The sequence below is a fragment of the Giraffa tippelskirchi genome, chromosome 5, assembly GCF_054371585.1.
Source record: "Giraffa tippelskirchi isolate mGirTip1 chromosome 5, T2T-mGirTip1v1.2.pri, whole genome shotgun sequence".
NCBI classification, from domain to species: Eukaryota; Metazoa; Chordata; class Mammalia; order Artiodactyla; family Giraffidae; genus Giraffa; species Giraffa tippelskirchi.
In genome coordinates this window covers 76,025,233-76,047,923 of record NC_137279.1, presented here as the reverse complement: position 1 = coordinate 76,047,923, position 22,691 = coordinate 76,025,233, and the positions used below count along the sequence as shown (strand labels likewise).

Here is a 22,691-nt window from a genome sequence, read left to right as displayed (position 1 = left end):
CTCTCCTTCTTCACCCTCATCAAGAGGTTCTTTAGTGCCTCTTTGCTTTCTGCCATTAAAGTGATGTCATCTGCATATCTGAGGTGGTTTTTGTTTCTCCTGCCTATCTTGATTCCAGCTTATAACTCTCCCAGCCCAGCATTTCTCATGATGTGCTCAGTGTACAGGTTAAACAAATAGAGTGACAGCAGACAGCCCTGTCATACTCCTTTCTCAATCTTGAACCAATGAGTTGTTCCATACAGGGTTCTAACTGTTGCTTCTTGACCCACATACAGGTTTCTCAGGAGACAGGTAAGATGGTCTGGTATTCCCACCTCTCTTAAGAGCTTTCTGCAGTTTGTTATGATCCACACAGTCAAAGGCTTTAGTGTAGTCAATGAAACAGAAGTAGGTATTGTTCTGGAATTCCCGAGCTTTCTCTATGATCCAGTAAATGTTGACAATTTGATCTCTGGTTCCTCTTCCTTTTCTAAACCCAGCTTGGACATGTGGAAGTTCTTGGTTTGCATAATGCTGAAGCCTAGCATGCAAGATTTTAAGCATGACCTTACTAACATGGGAGATGAGTGCAATTGTCCGAGGGTTAACACATTCTTTAGTCCTACCCTTCTTGGGAGTTGGGATGAGGATTGACCATTTCTAGTCCTGTGGCTACTGCCAAGTCTTCCAGATTTGCTCATGTATTGAATGCAGCACCTTGATGGCATTATCCTTTAGGGTTTTGAATAGCTCTGCTGGAATTCCATTGCATCCACTAGCTTTATTAACAGCAGTGCTTTAATTCTTAGGTCTCCCCAAATCCCTATCATAATGCTGTGTCTCTCTGGGGAACAAAAGATGAATCCTTGGTTGAGCAGTGATTGTATGGGGTGGAGTAATTGTGGTTTTCTGGTGCTTGGGATTTCCTGCTTTAGTGCTTATTTCCTACCTTACCCAGCTTACTGTGACTGATATTGAGTGGAATTTGGTCTTCTCTCTAATGCTTCATCTATTAGAATAGCTACTATCCTCTAGGGAAAAATAACAGAATGTTGAAGAGCACAGGTATTTCAAGAGGAGAACAATATATAGGCTTCTTTGGAACAGAAATAGTAGAAGAGATAGATCAAGGATTTAAAGTTAGACAGATAGTCAGTCTGAAAGAAATAGGGATGATATTAGCAACTTGAAACAAGAATAAGCAGAGGCTGGGAGAACCAAGCAGAAATAGCAGGTTTAAAAATACAGTGGTTGAAACATAGAACAGCACATCAAATGGGTGAAATAATGGAATGGATCCAGTTGGGTGAATTAGAATTCTAGAGTGAGGAAATCTCCCAGAACAAAGGGGAAAAAGACTATATATATATATATATATATATATATATATATATATATATAAATGAAAAGCTAAAAGATAAGGAGAATAGATATAGAGATACATCTGAATAATAGGACTCTTAGAGAAAAAAAAATGAAGTATTGCAGAAATAATGCAAAAAATAGTTCTCTTAAAATTACAAAGGAAAAACAAAGTCCCTAGATGGAAAAGTTTCTTAGGGTGGTAAATATGAGAGGTCCAGAAAAACTCATTTCTTGGGCTCCCCAGATGGCTCAGTGACTGCAGGCTCAAAGAATCTGCCTGCAATGCAAGAGATGAGGTTTGATCCCTAGGTTGGGAAGATCTGGAGAAGGAAAGGGCAACCCACTCTGGTATTCTTGCCTGGGAAATCCCATGGGCAGAGGAGCCTGGCGGGTACAGCCATGGGATCGCCAGCAGTCGGACACGACTTAGCAACTAACCAACACCAGGAGCATTATAGTGAAATTTAAGAGTATCACAGCTAAAGAAAATTATAGGAGCTTCAGAGAGGACGAACAGATCACATACACAAAGAAGCAAAAATTGAATTGACATTAGCGTTTTGAACAGCATCAATAAAGGCAAAAAGATAAGAGTTTTTTCAGGGTTTTATAGGGAAACTAAAGAGTTTTATACCTAACCAGATTTAAATAGAAGGGCATGATACAGGTATATTCAGGTATACAAAGTATTGGAAGCCTTGCCACCTAAAGACCTACATTGAAAACAGTTCTAGATAAGTACTGAGTGATTCAAACCCAGAAAATGTTACAGGAGATACATGAAGTAAAGGTAATCAGATATCTTGGTGTCATTTATTGTGGTAAGTTCAGTTCAGTTGCTCAGTCATGTCCGACTCTTTGCGACCCCATGAACCGCAGCACGCCAGGCCTCTCTGTCCATCACCAACTCCTGGAGTCCACCCAAACCCATGTCCATTGAGTCGGTGATGCCATCCAGCCATCTCATCCTCTGTCGTCCCCTTCTCCTGCCTTCAGTCTTTCCCAGCATCAGGGTCTTGTCCAGTGAGTCAACTCTTTGCATGAGGTGGCCAAAGTATTGGAGTTTCAGCTTCAACATCAGTCCTTCCAATGAGCACCCAGGACTGCTCTCCTTTAGGATGGACTGGTTGGATCTCCTTGCAGTCCAAGGGACTCTCAAGAGCCTTCTCCAACACCACAGTTCAAAAGCATCAATTCTTCGGCGCTCAGCTTTCTTCACAGTCCAACTCGCACATCCATACGTGACCACTGGAAAAACCATAGCCTTGACTAGATGGACCTTTGTTGACAAAGTGATGTCTCTGCTTTTTAATATGTCGTCTAGGTTGGTCCTAACTTTCCTTCCAAAGAGTAAGCGTCTTTTAATTTCATGGCTGCAGTCACCATCTGCAGTGATTTTGGAGCCCCCCAAAATAAAGTCTGCCACTGTTTCCCCATCTATTTGCCATGAAGTGATGGGACTGGATGCCATGATCTTAGTTTTCTGAATGTTGAGCTTTAAGCCAGATTTTTCACTCTCCTCTTTCACTTTCATCAAGAGGCTTTCTAGTTCCTCTTCACTTTCTCCCATAAGGTTGGTGTCATCTGCATATCTGAGGTTATTGATATTTCTCCCAGCAATCTTGATTCCAGCTTGTGCTTCTTCCAGCCCAGCGTTTCTCATGATGTATTCTGCGTATAAGTTAAATAAGCAGGGTGACAATATGCAGCCTTGACATACTCCTTTTCCTATTTGGAACCAGTCTGTTGTTCCATGTCCAGTTCTAACTGTTGCTTCCTGACCTGCATACAGGTTTCTCAAGAGGCAGGTCAGGTGGTCTGGTATTCCCATCTCTTTCAGAGTTTTCCACAGTTTATTGTGATCCACACAGTCAAAGGCTTTGGTGTAGTCAATAAAGCAGAAATAGATGTTTTTTCTGGAACTCTCTTGCTTTTTCAATGATCCAGCGGATGTTGGCAATTTGATCTCTAGTTCCTCTGCCTTTTCTAAAACCAGCTTGAACATCTGAAAGTTCACGGTTCACGTATTGCTGAAGCCTGGCTTGGAGAATTTTGAGCATTACTTTACTAGCATGTGAGATGAGTGCAGTTGTGTGGTAGTTTGAGCATTCTTTGGCATTGCCTTTCTTCGGGATTGGAATGAAAACTGACCTTTTCCAGTCCTGTGGCCACTGCTGAGTTTTCCAGATTTGCTGGCATATCGAGTGCAGCACTTTCACAGCATCATCTTTGAGGATTTGAAATAGCTCAACTGGAATTCCATCACCTCCACTAGCTTTGTTCGTAGTGATGCTTTCTAAGGCCCACTTGACTTCACATTCCAGGATGTCTGGCTCTAGGTGAGTGATCACACTATCGTGATTCTCTGGGTCGTGAAGATCTTTTTTGTACAGTTCTTCTGTGTATTCTTGCCATCTCTTCTTAATATCTTCTGCTTCTATTAGGTCCATACCATTTCTGTCCTTTATCGAGCCCATCTTTGCATGAAATGTTCCCTTGGTATCTCTAATTTTCCTGAAGAGATCTCTAGTCTTTCCCAATCTGTTGTTTTCCTCTATTTCTTTGCACTGATCACTGAGGAAGGCTTTCTTATCTCTCTTTGCTATTCTTTGGAACTCTGCATTCAGATGGGAATATCTTTCCTTTTCTCTTTGGCTTTTTGCTTCTCTTCTTTTCCTAGCTATTTGTTAAGCCTCCTCAGACAGCCATTTTGCTTTTTTGCATTTCTTTTCCATGGGGATGGTCTTGATCCCTGTCTCCTGTACAACGTCAGGAACCTCTGTCCATAGTTCATCAGGCACTCTGTCTACCAGGAAGTAGTCAACAATAAATTTTTTTTTAAAGTTGGAGAGGTAGTAAGATATAGTAAACTATCAACAAATGGAAAGAAGGATGAATCTGTACACTGAATAGAGGTTAAAAAAATACTATCAATTGTGTGCCAGCAATTTTGAAGATTTAGTCAGTGGAAGAAGAAAAAAGCTTGAATAATATTTATTAAGCTCAAGCAGCGATTAAAAATTTTCCCAGAAAGGAAACGCTGGGTTTTATAAGTTTTATAGGTGAGTCTTTCAAAGACTAGAACATCCAAGTTTTGTAGAATTATTTTTCCAAACTGTAGACAAATAGGGGCTAAACAATTTATTGTTAGGCCAGCTAACTCTGACATTCAAATAAGACAAAAACTTGACAGTGGAAAACAGATTTATTTCAGAGACTTTACAACCTAACCACAGTATTAGGAAATCAAAGCCAATAGTATAGAAAAAGAATAGTATCCAAAACCAAGTTGGATTTATCTCAATGAGCAGGAATTTAATATTAGAAAAATCCATAAATGAAATTCAAAATTTTATCACATTAATTAAAAGATGAAAAAAATCATGATCATTTCAATAGGTAAAGAAAAAGCATTTTCTAAATCACTCTTCCATGATATATTCTTTTTTAAAAAAATTTTATTGAAGTATAGTTGATTGACAGCGTTGTGTTTCAGGTATCCAACACAGTGATTCAGTTTTACATATATAGGTAAATATGGATAGATACATACACACACACATATATATTCTTTTTCAAATTTCCTTTCCCTTACAGGTTATTACAAAATAACCATTTTGAGTATGGTTTTCATACCATTACCAAGTATGGTTCTCTGTTATATATAGGTTCTTGTTGGTTATCTGTTTTGTATATAGTAGCATGTTTGTCCTTGATATATTCTTCGGTTCAGTCGCTCAGTTGTGTCTGACTCTTTGCAACCCCATGGACTGTAGCACGCCAAGCTTCCCTGTCTGTCACTGGAGCTGGCTCAAACTCATATCCATTGAGTTGGTGATGCCATCCACCATCTCATCCTCTGTCATCCCCTTCTGCTTTCAATCTTTCCCAGCATCAGAGTCTTTTCTAATGATCAGTTCTTTGCATCAGGTGGCCAAAGTATTGGAGCTTCAGCTTCAGCATCAGTCTTTCCAATGAATATTCAGGACTGATTTCCTTTAGGATTGACTGGTTTGATCTCCTTGAGATCAAAGGACTCTCAGGGAGTCCAAAGGACTCTCAAAAGAGTCTTTTCCAACACCACGGTTCAAAAGCATCAGTTCGTCCATGCTCAGCTTTCTTTATGGTTCAACTCTCACATTTGTCCGTGAATACAGGAAAAAACCATAGCTTTGACTAGATGGACCTTTGTTGGCAAAATAATGTCTCTGCTTTTTAATATGCTATCTAGGTTGGTCATAACTTTTCTTCCAGGGAGCAAGCGTCTTTTAATTTCATGGCTGCAGTCACCATCTGCAGTGATTTGGAGCCCAAGAAAATGAAGTCTGTTACTGTTTGCATTGTTTCCCCATCTGTTTGCCATGAAGTGATGGGACTGGATGCCATGATCTTAGTTTTTTGGATGTTGCGTTTTAAGCCAGGTTTTTCACTCTCTTTCACTTTCATCAAGTGGTTCTTTAGTTGCTCTTCGCTTTTTGCCGTCATCTGCATATCTGAGGTTATTGATATTTCTCCCAGCAATCTTGATTCAATGAGGAAGAAAAGGAACTGTCTGAAGCCAGTAAGGTATAACTATTAGAAAAAAAATAGAGAAAACCTGTTATATAGGGAAGCATTAGAGACACTCCCTTTAAAATCAGAGACAGAGATGCTTGATATGGTGTGTATTCAATATTGTATTGACAGTCCTAAGCAGTAATATAAGACAAGTAGAAGAAATTAGAGGCACAAGAATTGGAAAGGAGGGAATGAAATTTTTGTCTGCAGGTGATATGGTCATTTACATAGAAAACAGAAGGATCTGTAGATAAAATTATGAGTTTAGCACGGTGACTGGATATAAGTTTATTGAAAGTCATTTATATTTCTGTACATATGCAAAACCCACTAAAAAACAGTGAAAGAGAAGGCATCACAGTAGTATCAGAATATCAACTTAAGAAATCAGTCTAAAGCGAATATGCTAGACCTCTAAGGGGAAAGTTGAAGACTTAATAAGAGATATTAATAAAACCTTAATAAATATAGGAATATGTCATGTTAATGATTGGAAAACAATTTGAGCAGGGATTTTCATGGAGCTTGATAATGCTAAATCTTGTATGCAAGAGTTAAGGACCAAGAATAGCTTGTCACTTCTAGAAAGGAATGGCAGGGGACTTGCCCTGTGGGATAACAAGACTCATGATAAGATGTAAGGATTAGGTGTGGAGTTGTATAGACAGAAAGATCATCCAGCAGACTAGAATAGAGAACTTGTGAACACCAGTACGTGTTGCTACATAACAAAGATGGCTGTCAATTAATCAGCAGATAGAATGGGAAAAAAAATGGCCATCCATATATTGGTGAAAATGAGACCTTGAAGAGGCAGAGACCATTGACTAAAAAAGAGAAGATTGATAAATATAAATTTGAGTTCATTAAAATTAAGTTTTTGCCCATAAAAGTTTTTTTCCGCCTAGAAAATGGAAAGGACGTTAAAATTGGAAGAAGATATTTGCAGGGCATTATATTGACAAAGGGTTAATATTAAAAATATACAAAGAACTATTGCAAATTGATTGACAAAAATCAACTAGAGAAGTGTGTAAGAGACAACATATTTCACAAAAGAGGAAATATACATGGCTGATAAATATGTGGAGATAACATCACTAGTGATCAGGGAACTATAAACCAAATCCATACCTATTTGGGAAAATACCTGTAATTACATATAATGTACTTCTTTTTTTGTAAGTTGAAAGCAACCAAACTAAAAATATGTATTTTTTTAGGATTCCATTTTGATGCAGTGAAGTGCTTAAAAAGGAAAGGGAGAAAATCGAAATAGGATTCAGGATGATTGTTGGGAGGAGGCAGGGGATGGTAGGAATCTTATGGTTAAATGTAGATTGTTGTCAGAATCATAGTTTGTGGATGTTTATTGCATTATTTTAAAAATCAGGTAAAAGTGGACCAGGGCCTTTCTGTGTGTTTTCCAGTAGGATAGCCACTGGGGAGATGTGGTTCATTGGGGGCCATTTTTGGGAACCATCCAAACTATTTCTAATATTTGTATTCACCATGTTGTTATACTGTGTATGTAATTGACAATTTAGGCACTGGGGGTATATTAATGAACAAATAAATATACATTTCTTCCCACTTAGAGCTTATGTCTTACATGATAAAAATTAAACTAGATAATAGGTTGATAATAAGGACAGTGAAGAAGAGAAGAATAAATCAGGGAAGGAGATAGGGAATACTGGGAGGTTGGGAGTTGCAGTTTCAAAAATGTATTGTCTTTGGAAGGCCTCATTGATAAATGGACATTTAAGCAGAGAGAAAAGGAAGAGGTTTAGGAACCACAGGGGCAAGGGTGGAGCAAGAAAACCTTTAGGAACTAAGGCAGTTCAGAGATGGGCAGTTTGGTTAGTATAGTAATAATGGAAGTAGTGACACATGGTTTTATTTTGAAGGTAGACCTTCAGAATTGTGAAGGGTGAGAGAGAAAAGAATCACGGATAGCTTCCAGGTCCCTGACCTGCGCGGGCCATTGGAGACAAGGACTAGTAGGTTCAGGGAGATGAGGGTTTTTTTAAAAATAGGTTTGAAATGCCACTTAAAACTAGTTGCTTTAGGGCTTCCCTGGTAGGTTATGAGCCTGCCTTACAGTGCAGGGACACTGGTTTGATGCCTGGTCCAGGAAGATCCCATATGTTCCAGGACAGCTAAGACCATGGTGCCACAACCACTGAGCCCAGACACCACAACTGCTGAAACTTGTGTGCCCTGGAGCCTGTGCTCTGCAGCAAGGGAAGCCCTCACACTACAGCTAGAGAGGAAGCCCCAGGCCCTTCAACTAGAAAGCCCTCGAGCAGCAATGGAGACCCAGCGCAGCCATAAATTCATTAAAAAAAAAAAGCTAGCTGCTTTAAAATGACAGGTTTTGTACCCTGTTTGACTTCCATTTTATCAGCAAGGGAAGCTGATAGAGGGTTGAATTTAATTAATTAATTTAGGATAGCACTAAAAAAATATTTAGTTTTGACCGCGTTGGATCTTAGTTGTAGAATCTTATAATGCATCGTGGGCTCTTTGTTGCAATGCGCAGGCTTATGTGGCTGGGCTCCAGAGCCCCACAGCATGAGGGATCTTAGTTCCCTGGCCTGGGATCAAACCTGTGTCCCCTGTATTGGAAGGCAGGTTCTTAACCTCTGGACCACCAGGGGAGTCCTGAGGGATGAATTTATACTTTGTTGTGTTTATACTTTGTTGTGTTTAATAAGTCTTCTCAGAAAAGTGAGGAGTCCTGTTACCTGCAAACCAGACTCTGTTGATTTTATTTTATTTATAAATTTCCACTGACTTTTATCACCTTTTTACTAGAAAAAGCTCTGAGGGTAAATTATTTAAAATTTTTTTCTTTCTCTATAGTTTTTTTTTTTTTTTAATAGAAATCTATTTAATTTTGACTGTGGTAGGTCTTCGTTGCTGCATGCAGGCTTTCTGTAGTTGCGGCAGGCGAGAGCCGCCCTTTGTTGCCATGTGTGGTGGCTCCTTTTGTTGGGAAGCATGGGCTCTAGGCATGCAGGGTTTAAGGATCGCAGCACGTGGGCTCCGTAGTTGCTGTGTATGGGCTTAGTTGCTCCGTGGCGTGTGGGATCTTCCTTGACCAGAAATTGAACCAGTGTTCCCTGTATTGCAAGGTGGGTTCTTAACCACTGGACCATCAGGGCAACCCCTGTAGGGTTTTTGTTTTGTTTTGTTTTAAAGAACAAGAGATAAAAGGTGAAAAATAATTAAACCTTACTTACTCTTTATTTCAATTCATGTATCTTTTGATGTTGTATGTCCACCTTGGTTTAACCCACTTTATAGGTACTTAGTTGCTATATACTGTTTGGGCTTGGCACATTTTAAAAGCTGTTTTAACGGATACTTAATATTTTGACTCTCACTTTCTTGTGGTCTCTTGCCAAGACATGTTTCAACATGTTGCAGAGGTTTTTCTAGGCGTGCTCTTGGAATCTTAAACCTGTTATTTAATCTTGGTAATTCCCTCAGCCCTGCATCTGTCTCCTAGGGGGTGCTCTTGAGCACTGTCCAAAAGAGGAGGAGATACTAGAGAACTATGTGATCTACAGGGGAGGTAATGATTGTTAAGTTTCACTTTCAGCTAAAACAGTGTACTCATCATCATCAGTGTAGAGGTTGGAACATGCCTGAACTGATTTCTCTTGCAGACTTCACTCGAGGGAAGTATAGATGGTTTTTACTCTTAATTATGCTCTTCCATTTTTTGCAGAATCAACTAGTGATCAGAAGAACCACAGCATGGGTATATTGCGCTTGCTTAGGGTGTTCTGATATATGTGTCTTTTTTTGCTTCTGCTTGCTGCTTTTTTTTGTATATACTAAAGAGAATTTTCTACGTTAGAAGATATTTTATGATTATTTTTCTGTTTAGACTTAACAGCAGACTTCACGTCACTTCACTGCCAAAATGACATCATTTTCCACCTCTGCCCAGTGTTCAGCATCTGACACTGCTTGCAGGATCTCTCCAGAACAAACCAATCAGGTAAATTATTTTTAGGCATTCCTGTTTTTCTTCAAGTTTTTGAATAGATTGGGGCATATAGCTGACTTCACTGACTAAGATTTTATGTAGAACACAAAAGATTACTTTTTAAATGTCATAAATAGCATCAGTGCTCATAAACTTGAATTGATCATCAGTTAAATAAATATTTAAGGGTTACAGATTGCTCAAAATGGCACATTTTAAACACCACCCTGCTTTAGGATATGACTGGCTAGTGGAGAATTTGGGGCCAAGTTATATATTTGTCTTCTTTCTCACTTCATTGTAGCTAGTTTGTTTTCTTTAAAAATCAGTTTTAAATTGTAAATATAGCAAATGTATTCTTATAAAAAAATTCAAACTTTATCACATATTTATCTGTAGAGATTCCTGTGACCATCTCCTCCCTTCTTCCCTCAAAGTTCTCTCCCCCTAAGATAACACTGTTATTAATTTGGTGTGTCTTGTTCCAGATCTTTTCCTTTAACATGAAAATACATAATTTTGTTTTATGATTTCATATATATTGCACCATATATAGTATTATGTACCTTAGTTTATGATAAAGCTGGAATTTGGATTTGATAAGGGAAAATGTGGCTTATGTAATAAAGGGCTTTTTCTTAATTGGCCATCTCTAGACGGAAACAGGAGAAGGCAATGGCACCCCACTCCAGTACTCTTGCCTGGAAAATCCCATGGACGGAGGAGCCTGGTAGGCTGCAGTCCATGAGGTCGCTAAGAGTTGGACACAACTGAGCGTGCTTGCTTTCACTTTTCACTTTCATGCATTGGAGAAGGAAATGGCAACCCACTCCAGTGTTCTTGCCTAGAGAATCCCAGGGACGGGGGAGCCTGGAGGGCTGCCGTCTATGGGGTCACACAGAGTCAGACACGACTGAAACGACTTAGGAGCAGCAGCAGCAGACGGAAACAAAGGAGGACCTCAAACCTTAAACAAAAATAAATTCCAGAGAGATAGATTTAAATGTAAAAAGTGAAATGATAAAATTAGAAGGAAATTTAGCAGATGTTGTAAAACTTGAGAATAAGAGCAGCTTTAAGACAAGACCAAAGAGGCTGTAAGAGGAAGAGAAAGACAAATTCAGTCATATAAAGTGAAAAAAATTAAATTGACTAAAGACATACTCCACAATCAGACTCAGGAGATGGCAAAGTCACTATTCCTTATATGTATATACCACACCTTATTTATCCATTCATCTATCAGTGGTATTTAGGTTGTTTCCATATTTTGGCTATTATATTTATATTTATTATATTATATTTTGGCTAATGCTGCTATGAACAGTGGTGTACGGATATTTACTTGAGTCCCTGCTTTCAGTTCTTTTGGATATTATACCTAGAAGTGGAACTCCTGGGTCATACGGTAATTGTATGTTTAACTTTTTGAGTAACTGCCAAACTGTTTTTCACAGTTGCTGCACCATTTTACCTTCCCATTAGCAGTGCATAAGTGTTCTAGTTTCTTTATATCCTCTCCAACACTTTTGTTATAGCCATCCTAGTGGGTATGAACATGCTGTCTTTTGAAAATGCGATTTTTCAGAAAATTAGCAAGTAATAATCTGATCATCTGTAGTTATTAGATGCTAAATGTCTACCAGAGTTTGTTAAAAAAAAAAGTTTAAGGTTTGTTTTTCCCTTGGATTTCAGAGACCACTCTGATTGAAATGTAAATAGCAAGTTTATTTTATGTTTATATCAGGTACGACCAAAACTGCCTCTTTTGAAGATTTTGCAAGCAGCAGGTGCACAAGGTGAAATGTTCACTGTTAAAGAGGTAAGCTGGGACTTCCCTAGTGGTCCAGTGGTTAAGACTTTGGCTTCCAGTGCAGAGGGTGTGGGTTCAATCCCTGGTCAGATACTCTTCTGAGGACTGGGAGTTATTTTAAATACTTAGGCATTTAAATAACTTAGTTTCTAATTTTTTTTTTAAACTGGAGAAAACTGTATTAAAACATTAGTCTCTTTGAACTGCTTGGATTTAGTAGGGTAAATATCTAACCCTTCTTAAACAGAGGGAACAAAATTATCAAGCTTTTTTTGACTTTTCATAAAAGCTTATCAGGGCTTTCCAGGTGGTACAGTGGTCAAGAATCTGCCTGCTAATGCAGGAGACACAAGAGATGTGGGTTCGATCCCTGGGTTGGGAAGAACCCCTAGAGGAGGAAATGGCAACCCCCTCCGGTATTCTTGCCTGGGAAATTCTATGGACCAGAGGAGCCTGGTGGGCTACAGTTGATGGAGTTGCAAGGAGTTGGACACAAGTGAGCACACACACACAACAGCTAACACCTGTTAGCAATGCTGTGTTCCTGAGTCATCCTACCTCTTTAGGAAACAAATCTGGAGGCATTTCAGAGTTTCTAGAATACTCTTATTTCTGTTGTCATTTTAAAACAAGTGTATCATTTTGGACTTTATATTTAAAATTCTAATAAAACTTTTTTCCAAACTCTTATTAAAATGTGGATTTTTATATCAATAAAGTTGTTATAATGCATTATGCAGTCTCCTTCAGTAGCATGGCAGAGTCTCCCTGAGTTAAGACAGAATTAAGTGTATATTGTTTCGGGAAACTGTTTTATGGGGGAGAAGTTGGACAGTAAGTTTACACAATAAGCTCTTTATTATGAATCTTGACACTATTTGATACATAAAGGAATTTTCTCATTTTTATTTTTAAATATTGGTTATCATATGTGCATTGAGGCAGTATAGTATAATGAGAATGGCAGTATGTACAAATTCAGAGTAGTGTTTTTAAAGATCTTATTTTGTATACTTAGAGTGGATTTATTTTTTTCTGGAAGTTGGATAGACATAAATAAAACTTCCTTTTCCTTACAGTAGATGTTCTTTCTCATCTTACTTTTCTCTAGATATTCAGTTAGGTATGAGAGCTCTATTAATACTGAGACATGTTGCCTGGGATGGAGGAGAGCCTGAGAGCATCGTTACTCCAGTATGATAGAAACAGTGTAGTGAAAAGTTTTGTGCAAATATCTAATAATTTTTGGGAAGTCAAGGACTAAAGATAAAAATTGCTGCTTTGATCTGTTTTGTGGTCTGTGATAAAATTCTTACTGTCATCAAGTGAACTTAACTATTAAGCAATTTAAAAAAAAAAAGACTTTTCGGGTGGCGCAGTGGTAAAGAATCTGCCTGCCATTGCAGGAGGTGCAAGAGATGTGGGTTCGATCCCTGGGTCAGGAAGATCCCCTGGAGTAGGAAATGACAACCCACTCCAATATTCTTGCCTGGAGAATTCTATGGACAGAGGGACCTGGTACGCTATAGTCCATGGGATCTCAAAGAGTCAGACACAGCTGAGCACATGCTCACACACACACTACTCACACACAGTTTTTTAAAAAATCTACCACCTGGAGGAAGCGTTTGGAAAATTAGGTAATTAAAAATTTTTGAATCACTAACTTCTGTGTCTTCCCTTCCATTTTGTTAAATCTGTGTAAAGATCAGATAAACTAAATTTTTATTTGATAAACACTTAAATTGTTTTATGCACTTATAGTGCTGATGGCTTATTAACCATTGTACTTCCATTTGCCAGAAAGACTTAACTGAACACACATCAAAGTCTATAGTAGTTGAGTGCCCTAGACTTGGAAAACATTTTTATGATCCAGGCAAATTTAAAGTTTATTACTTTTGGTAATAGAACAGATCCCTTTATTTGGACTGGTGAGAACATTTTTAAGGGGATACCTGGTAAATTTACCACTTTTCCTCATTATCAGACTGGTATATTTCTGTTCTAAAAAGTAAGGGTCTCTTAGTATCCAGAATGATAGTAAGTAGATGAACTTAGTAATTGGGGGCAACTATCTTGTTGTAGGACCCCTTACACAAGTACTGATAGTCATGTTCATAATATGTTATCTCTTTCTCTAGCAAACAAACTTACCTTATCTCCTCATTTAATTTGTATTTTGGGCCGCAACTAGACAAATCTCTTCATGGTATTTTATTCCCATGTAGGTTATGCATTATCTAGGCCAGTATATAATGGTGAAGCAGCTTTATGATCAGCAGGAGCAGCATATGGTATATTGTGGTGGAGATCTTTTGGGAGAACTACTAGGTCGTCAGAGCTTCTCTGTGAAAGATCCAAGGTAAAAACAGTGAGGGTTTGTTTATCTTTTGGGATGCTTATACCTAACCATTTAATCCCCATTGGTTATTAATGTTTATTTAATCCTTTAGTCCACAAGTTATTTGTTGGGCCTGCATATATCCAGTGACTGTGAGGTACTGGAAACACAATAATGAGCAACAGTGTCTAATTTTACGGAGTTTAAAGAGAAGTGAGACAGTAAACACTGTTGCTCTCATCTTAATTGAATTGTCACATCAATACATAGTAAAATTATATATGGTAAATGTTACATAAAAGGTACACGAGACTGTATTGGGGGATGGGATTCAGGGTTTTAGGGGTTAAGGAAAGGTTCCTTGAGGAAGTGATATTTGAGTTGAGAGCTGGATAATTACTCAAAGGAGCCTATTGAAGGAGAGCTTCTGGCAGATTGAACAACGTATATAAAGGCTTAGGTAGGAGGGAGCTTGATGTGACTAGGTTAGATTTTGTGAAATAATGTTATAGAGAGGAAGAATGAGCTGACAAGAGAAATGTAGAATTGCTGGGCAGTTTAAGGTTAATGATGGGCTTCATAAGAATCACAGGAGAGCTATTCTGACCTGTTGTGTGGCATTTTCCAGCTGCATGGGGTATATGGTTATTCACTTAGACAATCAGAAGCTAATTAGTAGTTGAGAAGTCAGTGTTCTCTTTCTCTCTATAGCTTTGTGATCAGTTTTTCTAAGACTCCCTTCCAATAAAATGTAAAACAACCTTTAGAAGGAAGGAGTAGTCTTAAAGGAAATCTCCCCACTTGGGTTACTGTTAGCTTATGAAATAAAATGTAAAATTTTTTTATGAGGGCAGAGTACAAACTAATTTTTTTATAAAGGCTTGGGTATTAACATGCTGATACTTAATACTTTAAAAAAAATGTATTCTGGGGAAAAAATCCTGCCTCTTTATATGTTATAGAGAATGTTGGGACATAACATATGAAAAATACATTTAACATTAATGGAAAACCAAGTGATTATTAATTTTTTATCTCTTTTACAGCCCTCTCTATGATATGCTAAGAAAGAATCTTGTCACATTAGCTACTGCTACTACAGGTATGTCACATCGTATTTCTTCAGTCCTTATCACAATTTTAACTTTAAGGGGGCAAATCATGGGAAAGCAGGGAGGATTTAGATGGAAATTGAATGCTGTCTTGCTGTGACTTGTGGGGGATGGCTGTCACACAAAATGTTGCTACTATTTATTTGACTTTTCATTGTGAAAGTTTTCAAATATACTAAAAATATAGATTAGTATAAGTAAAGCCCACCTGTTAGACTTAGTAATTGTTAATGTTCTGCCATATTTGCTTCATCTACACAGGCTTTAAGAGTCTCTTACAGATAAGGACTTTTTTCTTTCAAACATAACTATAGTGTCACTATTACACCCAACAGAATTAATAATAAACGAAATAGTAACTCCATAACATTACCCAGCAGCTAGTTCATGTATGTTAACTCCAGTTATTTCAGAAATATCTTTTACATTTGGCTTATTCAAATCAGTATCCAAAGTCCACACTTTGCTTTTGGTTGCTATGTCTTGCTAAGTATTTTTAATCGATAAAACTTAACCCTCTTTTCATTATATTATTTATTTGTTGAAGAAATGAATCATTTCATTTGTCTTATAAATTTCCCACATTCTAATTTTCAGATTGTGTTCTTGTGATGTTGTTTAACATGTTTCTCTGTCTCTCTTATTTTTGGTGAACAAATAGTGCTTGAACAAATAGTGTTTGGATAGATTCAAGGTTAAATTTTTTGCCAAGATTTCATAGGTAGTGCTTCATACATCTGTGGCATCACATCAGAGCCATGTAAGGTCTATGTATCCCTTTTTCAGTGGTGTTAATATTTTGTGGGCTTTATGTGGTGTTACCCTGACCCATCTGTTAAAAAGGTCCCCCTCCCCTGCCCCCAAAGAACCTTTTTTCCTAAAGGTTTTAGTTTTCTGTTATTTGAATGCCAATTCGCCTGACCTTTTGCTTGATTCCACATATTTTAAATACTGCCCTTTGAATTTAATTTATTAGTATTGTGCAGGAAACTGGCTGCTTTGGGGTCTGAAGTATGGTGTGTTAGAGATAAGTGAATAAACTGTATACAGCTAAAATGTAACCCTCTCTCTCATTTCCAAATAATGAAACTTTTTTCTTTCTCCATTCCTACATGAAGCCCTTTTGTGAGTTTCAGATTAGATTTTAGGTGACATTGTTCTTTGAAGAAAACCCAAGTTGGTAATCCCTTTAGATTGGCTATTTTTCAATAGTTTACTGAAACAAACAGGTTGAAAAAAAATCCATTCCTAATAAAGATTTACTCTTTACAGTGAGAGCAAAGAGACTCTGCTCTCATACTGAAGTGTAAGTTTGAACTTACATTGAATTTTGAAGCCTGTTGGTTTCACTGAGCCACTTCACCCATCTGTAAAGCTCTGTTTTAGAGAGAAGGCCTTGCAAATGATATGACACTTTTTTAAAAGTTCAGGCACTTGTGAAATAGTATGGTTTTCCTGGGATAGTCACTATTGTCTTGAAATACACATGTAATTTTATATTTGCTGATCTATTCTTTCAGCAAAATTTGCTTTCTGATTGATCTATTCTCTAAATATCTAGAGTGAGCATAATTCTCACTTTTTCTCTCATTTTCTTTCTTGTACTTCCTCATCAGAATTTTACATGCTGTATATTAAATGAACTCTCCTGTAACAGACATTTCAATTTATCCTCAAAACCCTATGAGGAAGGTCTGGAGATGAAGAAACTGAGGATTTTTGAGTTTTGTTTTTGTTTTTTAAATAGAATGAGTAATTTGCCCAAGATGAGATGCCACTGATAAGAGAGCAGATATTTGTGACTGTCCCGCCCTTGCTCTTTCCTTTATGCCACACATCGATGTCTCTTTAATCCCTGCTTGTAACAAATTTGCCCTAATTAATTTTTTTTAACACATTTTAAAAAATCTGAACATTAAATCTTTAAACATTCTTTGTTCTTTAATTTATCACTTTTAAATAATTTCACTTACAAAAATGTTACAAAGATATTAAAAAGAGTTCCCGGATTCCCCAAATGGTATTAACTTATATAACTGTAGTACAGTGATCAAAACCAGGAAATTGCCCCAAAGTAATTTTGACTGGTTGTCTGTTCTGAACTTGAACTTGCATTAGTGCTTATGGTTGGCCATCTCTGTTCCTCTTCATAAATTGGATTGCATGTTTTTTATTTGAAAGGACAAATGAGAAAACTGCTTTCCCTGTCAGTTACTTTATACCTTTGCAAATAAAGTAAACCTTTTATTTTGATGGTTGAAAAGATGAAGGTGGTTCTTTATAAATCATTTCTCCAAATTTCCACATGTATTCGAATAAAATGAAATTTATATGACAAATTTTGTATTGAAATTTCCTTGTACATTGTAGTTTTCACTAATAATTTCTTTTTGCTTCTAACTGTTTTAACCTAAGGTAGTATTTAGAACTAGAAATGACAGTAATCAAATTACTTTATTAAAAAAATGCTTCACTGCATTGTATGTTAATTGATCTTTAAAAACTGCTGTGCTCAGAAAATGCTGGCTCTCAAAACTTTTAGTTTCTTCATTTTATCTATAAAAATGCTTCTAGTTTTATAATTACAATTTTGAAAATATTTGCTCTGTGCCAAACAACTGATTTGTCAGACCACTTGTAGGATCTGTATCCTTTCTCTGGAAGTCTTTATTGGATGAGGAATGACATTTTCTGTTAAGTGTCTTATTTCTGGACCTAATAGTAGCTGATGAACCCAATCCATGATAGACTTGTTTGAGTGCATATAGTTACGTATAGCCTTATGTAATGAGTGGCCCAAGATTATTAAGTTTACTGCATCTTTTCTTTTCCTGTAGCTAAATTTTCATCTTTTCTTCTGCTTGAAAAATTTGCAAGGCCTTGAAATACATTTTTCTCTGATTATCTAAGAAGTTCTCTCAGGTTATTCTTTCCTTCACTTCTTTTTATTGGCCTTGAGAGGAACTTTATCTTCTTCCTTAGGAAATGTTTACAGGAACTGGGAAAAATAAGACTTACTCATTAAAAAAAAAGTATATACCTGGTGATGATAGTTTAAACTGTGAAATATCATTGACACTTAGAATGTAACTTCACATGAGGGAGCTATTGTGTCATAAAGCAAACCTAGATTTTTAGATTTCATATTTCTATATAGCTTTAACACTTGAAAGTAAAAATTAAATTAAAAAGTCAAAAATTTTTTTTATTGTTTAAAAAAGGCAAATTTGGAACTACGCCTATAGGAATTGATAAAAATACTCTCCATTATTCCATGCTTGGAATCACTGTCTGTAAGAACATTTTTTAGTCATTTTTCATTTTTCTTCAGATTATATTTTGGTAATATATTTTGAATAGAGCCTCTTTTGGTCTATGCCATTTTTATTAGTTTTAATTTTTTTCCTTTCCTTTTGGATGAGAGCCTTGGCCAATCAAAATTAGGGATCGAGCCTGGCTTCAGGGTTGTTTGCTGAGGTCCTTTTGGTGTGGAAAGAATGGCTATTACCAGGGAAGGTTTTCCTTTTGTTTTACTTGCTATCCAGATGCTGCTCAGACTCTCGCTATCGCACAGGAGCACAGTATGGATATTCCAGGTCAAGACCAACTGAAGGTAAAATCACCACATGGTGACTTCTTTTGTTGTACAGAGTGGCCCCTTCTCTGTACCTATGATCTTGGACTCCCAAGACCTTTCCTGAATGTGGTAAGAATTTAATAAGAAAGGTTCTTGGGAGTTCAAAGACTAGGGACAGAGTGAACCTTCTCTGTTCTGCCCATAACAGAGTTCCAGTCTCTGAATCTTTCTTTGGGATGTAGCACTTCCGATCTTCAGTTCTTCCAGTTGCATATTTCTTGGGGCTTGTGTGTGATGGTGTATGTATATAGGTGTTTGAGGAAATTGCTTTGTTAGATTTTAACAGACTTGTTGCAAATAAGTTCATGTCAGGCCATTTCTTAAAGCTTCCCTAAACCTGCAAAAACTTTATGATCATCTTAGTATATGTTTTCTGCATTATGCCTAATTTTGTGTAGGCTAGAGGCTTTATATTGATAGCCTGTTTTTAACAGTAGATTTTTACCTTTTGTGCAGATTTTTTCCCCACAGTGGGTTGAGGAGAGGTTGCCTGTATTTGATGACTGTTGTGAACTCCAGAGTTTTCTTCTCTTGTGCGTAACCCATTGTGTCGCACACTAACTGGTGAGCCGGAATGGAACTGCTACATCCCCTGGTCACAGTCATTTCTGCTGCACTGATGGATACCTTTCCCTTCCTTTCAGCAAAGTGTAGAGGAAAGTTCCGATTCCAGGAAAAGAACTGAAGAGGGCAATATTCCCACACTGCCTACCTCACAGTATAAATGCAGAAATTCTAGAGAAGGTAAATTTTGGATTAAAACTATGTACACTTTTCTTTCTTCTTTTTTGGTGTTGACTTTTAGAAATGGCATCTATCTGTATTAAGCACTAGCAGTAATTAAGACCGTTCCATCAAGAACTCAAAAAAATAATAATGCTATCTCTTATGTGATGTAGCAGAGGTGTATGTCCTACTTATTTTCACTCTTTTCTGAAAACCTTTTCTTTATCCTACTTACCACTGTTAACTTTGAAGAAGATGGTAGTTCTCTTTTAGCAACACATGGTGACTAGGATGGAGCAAGACCATCTTTAGCTAGCATGCTAATAGAAGATAGCTATGCATTTATCGGTTTGCCACCTGGTAACTCGGCTGCCTTGGCATTTTAAATCTTGGCTCCCCTGTATATATTTGATCTGGTTAGAATTTTTATTTTTATTTGTCTGCTTGACACAGAGGCTAATTTTCATATATTTTTGAAGTTTGCAAAGATGGTAAAATGGACCTAATGTCTCAGAGCTAAGAATGAGACATAAGAACCCTACCCTAGTAGTTCCTTTATCCTTGGATGATAGTCATTAGATCTTTCCCATTCATATTAGATATAGTACAGTCAGGTTAAGTGAATTGATCAACATTTCGGAAGTTTTCCCCAAACCCTGCTTTATAAAGTATTTCCCAAACTTTTTCCTGCAAAGATAATGTAAAGTCATAATTTTCTCAAAGATATTTTATGGCATGATGGTTTCTAGTATAGGTACCTGATGCACATTTGCAGAAGTGGCAGGTTAGACCTCTAGCAACATCCCAGAAAATTATGATGCTGCAGTTGTTGTAAATGATGAAATTTAATCTGTTTATTATGCTGGGTTGTTTTCTTCAAATTGCTTTGAATATAAGCTGAATTTTGGGCTATCTAGTTAGCTGGGAGCTTATTTCAGTCTGTATGGTACTAAGTGTGTAATTTTGTTTCTTTAAATACAAGCCTTTGCTTATTTTCTACTGAAAGGCTGTTTAATATATAACAACAGCCAACACAAGAAACTGTAGTTCATGATGTAAATTTTGAGAATTAATAGCTTAGTATTCTCAGGGATGTGTATAGGTAGAAAGTACAGAATTTTTACATGTGTAAAGAATGGCCTTTTTTTCATTCCCTTCAGAAAAAGTTATAGAGCTTGAGTAATTGAAGATAACTTTAATGTGATACCATCTCAGAATTAGCTTTCTCATAATTTCAGCAGTGAGTAAATAAAAGGTAGTTGAAGTTTCCCTGAGCAGAGGTATACCTTTTAATAGTCAGGAACAACATAATTTGTAAGTAGATAGGGTAATTGTTCTGGCAGGGATCCATTTATTGCAGACATTTTTTCAACTGTATGTACCTTAGCACATTTAAACACCTTTAGTTGCCATTGGCATGCCTAGTGTATTAGGAAGAGGTAGAGAAGAGTAAGGAAGCACAACAAAAAAGATTGGACAGTGGGAAAGAATGAAAAGAATTTCATGTGGTAGCAGCAAACTTATGTTAGTAACTCCTTTGAATATCATTTAGACGTACAACACAAGATCTTTTATTTAGAACATGTGGGCCCTTAATATGTCCTGAATTTGCAATATTTCTAGCTTTTAAATATCTTAACTCCAAAAGAGCCTGTTGATCCAGAAAGGACATATATATGTATTTATTTGGACAGCCTAGAGTTCAGTGTTTCATAATGGTTGTTACCTATTGAAACATGAATTATTGAGAAACATCCGAAAATATGTGGTACCAGTGAGACTGCCTTGACAACCTTGTGATTGCTCAATACGGTCTGTACCACCTAGTTTCTGTCTCAAGGGTTGGGCCATGATGCCATCACCATTTGCAGTCACGAATCAAGCCATTGTCTGGTACCATGTACTAGAGAAATCATTCCTTAGTTATTATAGTGGTAGACATGTTTAAAATGCCACCAAGTGACCATTTGGAAATCCTTTTAGAACAATGTCATTGTTTGGATGCTTTCAGAGTTTATGTTTCTTGATGAATGACCTCTAGTGTCATTACTTGCTGTTGCTGCTAAGTTGCTTCAGTAGTGTCCGACTCTGTGCGACCCCACAGATGGCAGCCCACCAGGCTCCGCCATCCCTGGGATTCTCCAGGCAAGAATACTGGAGTGGGTTGCCATTTCCTTCTCCAATGCGTGAAAGTGAAAAGTGAAAGTGAAGTCGCTCAGTCGTGTCTGACTCCTAGCCACCCCATGGACTGCAGCCTACCAGGCTCCTCCGTCCATGGGATTTTCCAGACAAGAGTACTGGAGTGGGGTGCCATTGCCCTCTCCACATTACTTGCTAATGAAATCTAAAAGCAGAGGAAGGAGATTTGGGCTCTGCAACTGATACAGGTATTTGATTTTTGATTCATTCTTACTGAAGAGGATTTTTTTTTACTTGCCTTATACAAGAAATTTTAAGTATTACAAAGAGAGTCTTGATTCTTAAGTGTTATATACATATTTATCATCTTTTCCATTTGACTTTTGTAGATGAAGACTTGGTAGAAAATTTAACTCAAGAAGAGACGTCAGGACTGGACCTTGGGTTTGAGGAGTGGGATGTAGCTGGCTTGCCATGGTGGTTTTTAGGAAACTTGAGAAATAACTATACACCGAGAAGTAATGGCTCAACTGATTTACAGACAAATCAGGTAAATTTCACATTTGAAGAGGAACTTTTTTTTCTTTTGATGGAGTGACATTCTTGATTACTCTTGAAACATACATTACCTTGTCTAAGAATTCCCATTCAGTGCTATGACTTTTCAGTACCATCTATATGCGTTTGATGCCCAAATCTGTATCTTCAGCCCTGATATCTCTCCTCAGTGCCCAGCTTCCATATCTAACTGCCTACTCAACACTGGATGATCTGACATTCTCCATGTTAAAAACAGAACTCTTGGGACTTCCCTGGTGGTCCATGGCTAAGATTCTGTGCTTTCAAGGCAGGGGGGCAGGTTTGATCCCTGGTCAGAAAATTAGATCCCATACACTAGAACTAACAGTTTGCATGCTGCAAGGAATGATCCTGTGTGCTGTAATTAAGACCTGGCACAGCCAAATATTTTTTTTCAACACGAAAAGAGAGCTCTCGATGTTTTTCTTAAACAT

General features: G+C 37.3%; 1 protein-coding gene across 9 annotated transcripts in view; it reads left to right on the top strand.

Moving 5' to 3' along the window:
- MDM4 (MDM4 regulator of p53) overlaps positions 1-22,691 on the top strand; it is a 48,310-nt gene that overhangs the window by 7,859 nt on the left and 17,760 nt on the right. For 4 of the 9 annotated variants that reach the window (XM_081494922.1, XM_081494921.1, XM_081494920.1 and 1 more), the window contains exons 2-8: positions 9,806-9,919; positions 11,655-11,729; positions 13,952-14,085; positions 15,111-15,166; positions 18,722-18,789; positions 19,458-19,557; positions 22,068-22,228. In XM_081494922.1, the coding sequence (XP_081351048.1) occupies positions 9,842-9,919; positions 11,655-11,729; positions 13,952-14,085; positions 15,111-15,166; positions 18,722-18,789; positions 19,458-19,557; positions 22,068-22,228 (672 nt within the window). In that variant the 5' untranslated portion in view covers positions 9,806-9,841. Of the gene's footprint in view, positions 1-9,805; positions 9,920-11,654; positions 11,730-13,951; positions 14,086-15,110; positions 15,167-18,601; positions 19,257-19,457; positions 19,558-22,067; positions 22,229-22,691 lie in introns of those variants that run through there. The other 5 variants (XR_014055029.1, XR_014055028.1, XM_081494924.1 and 2 more) reach the window with 4 other exon arrangements.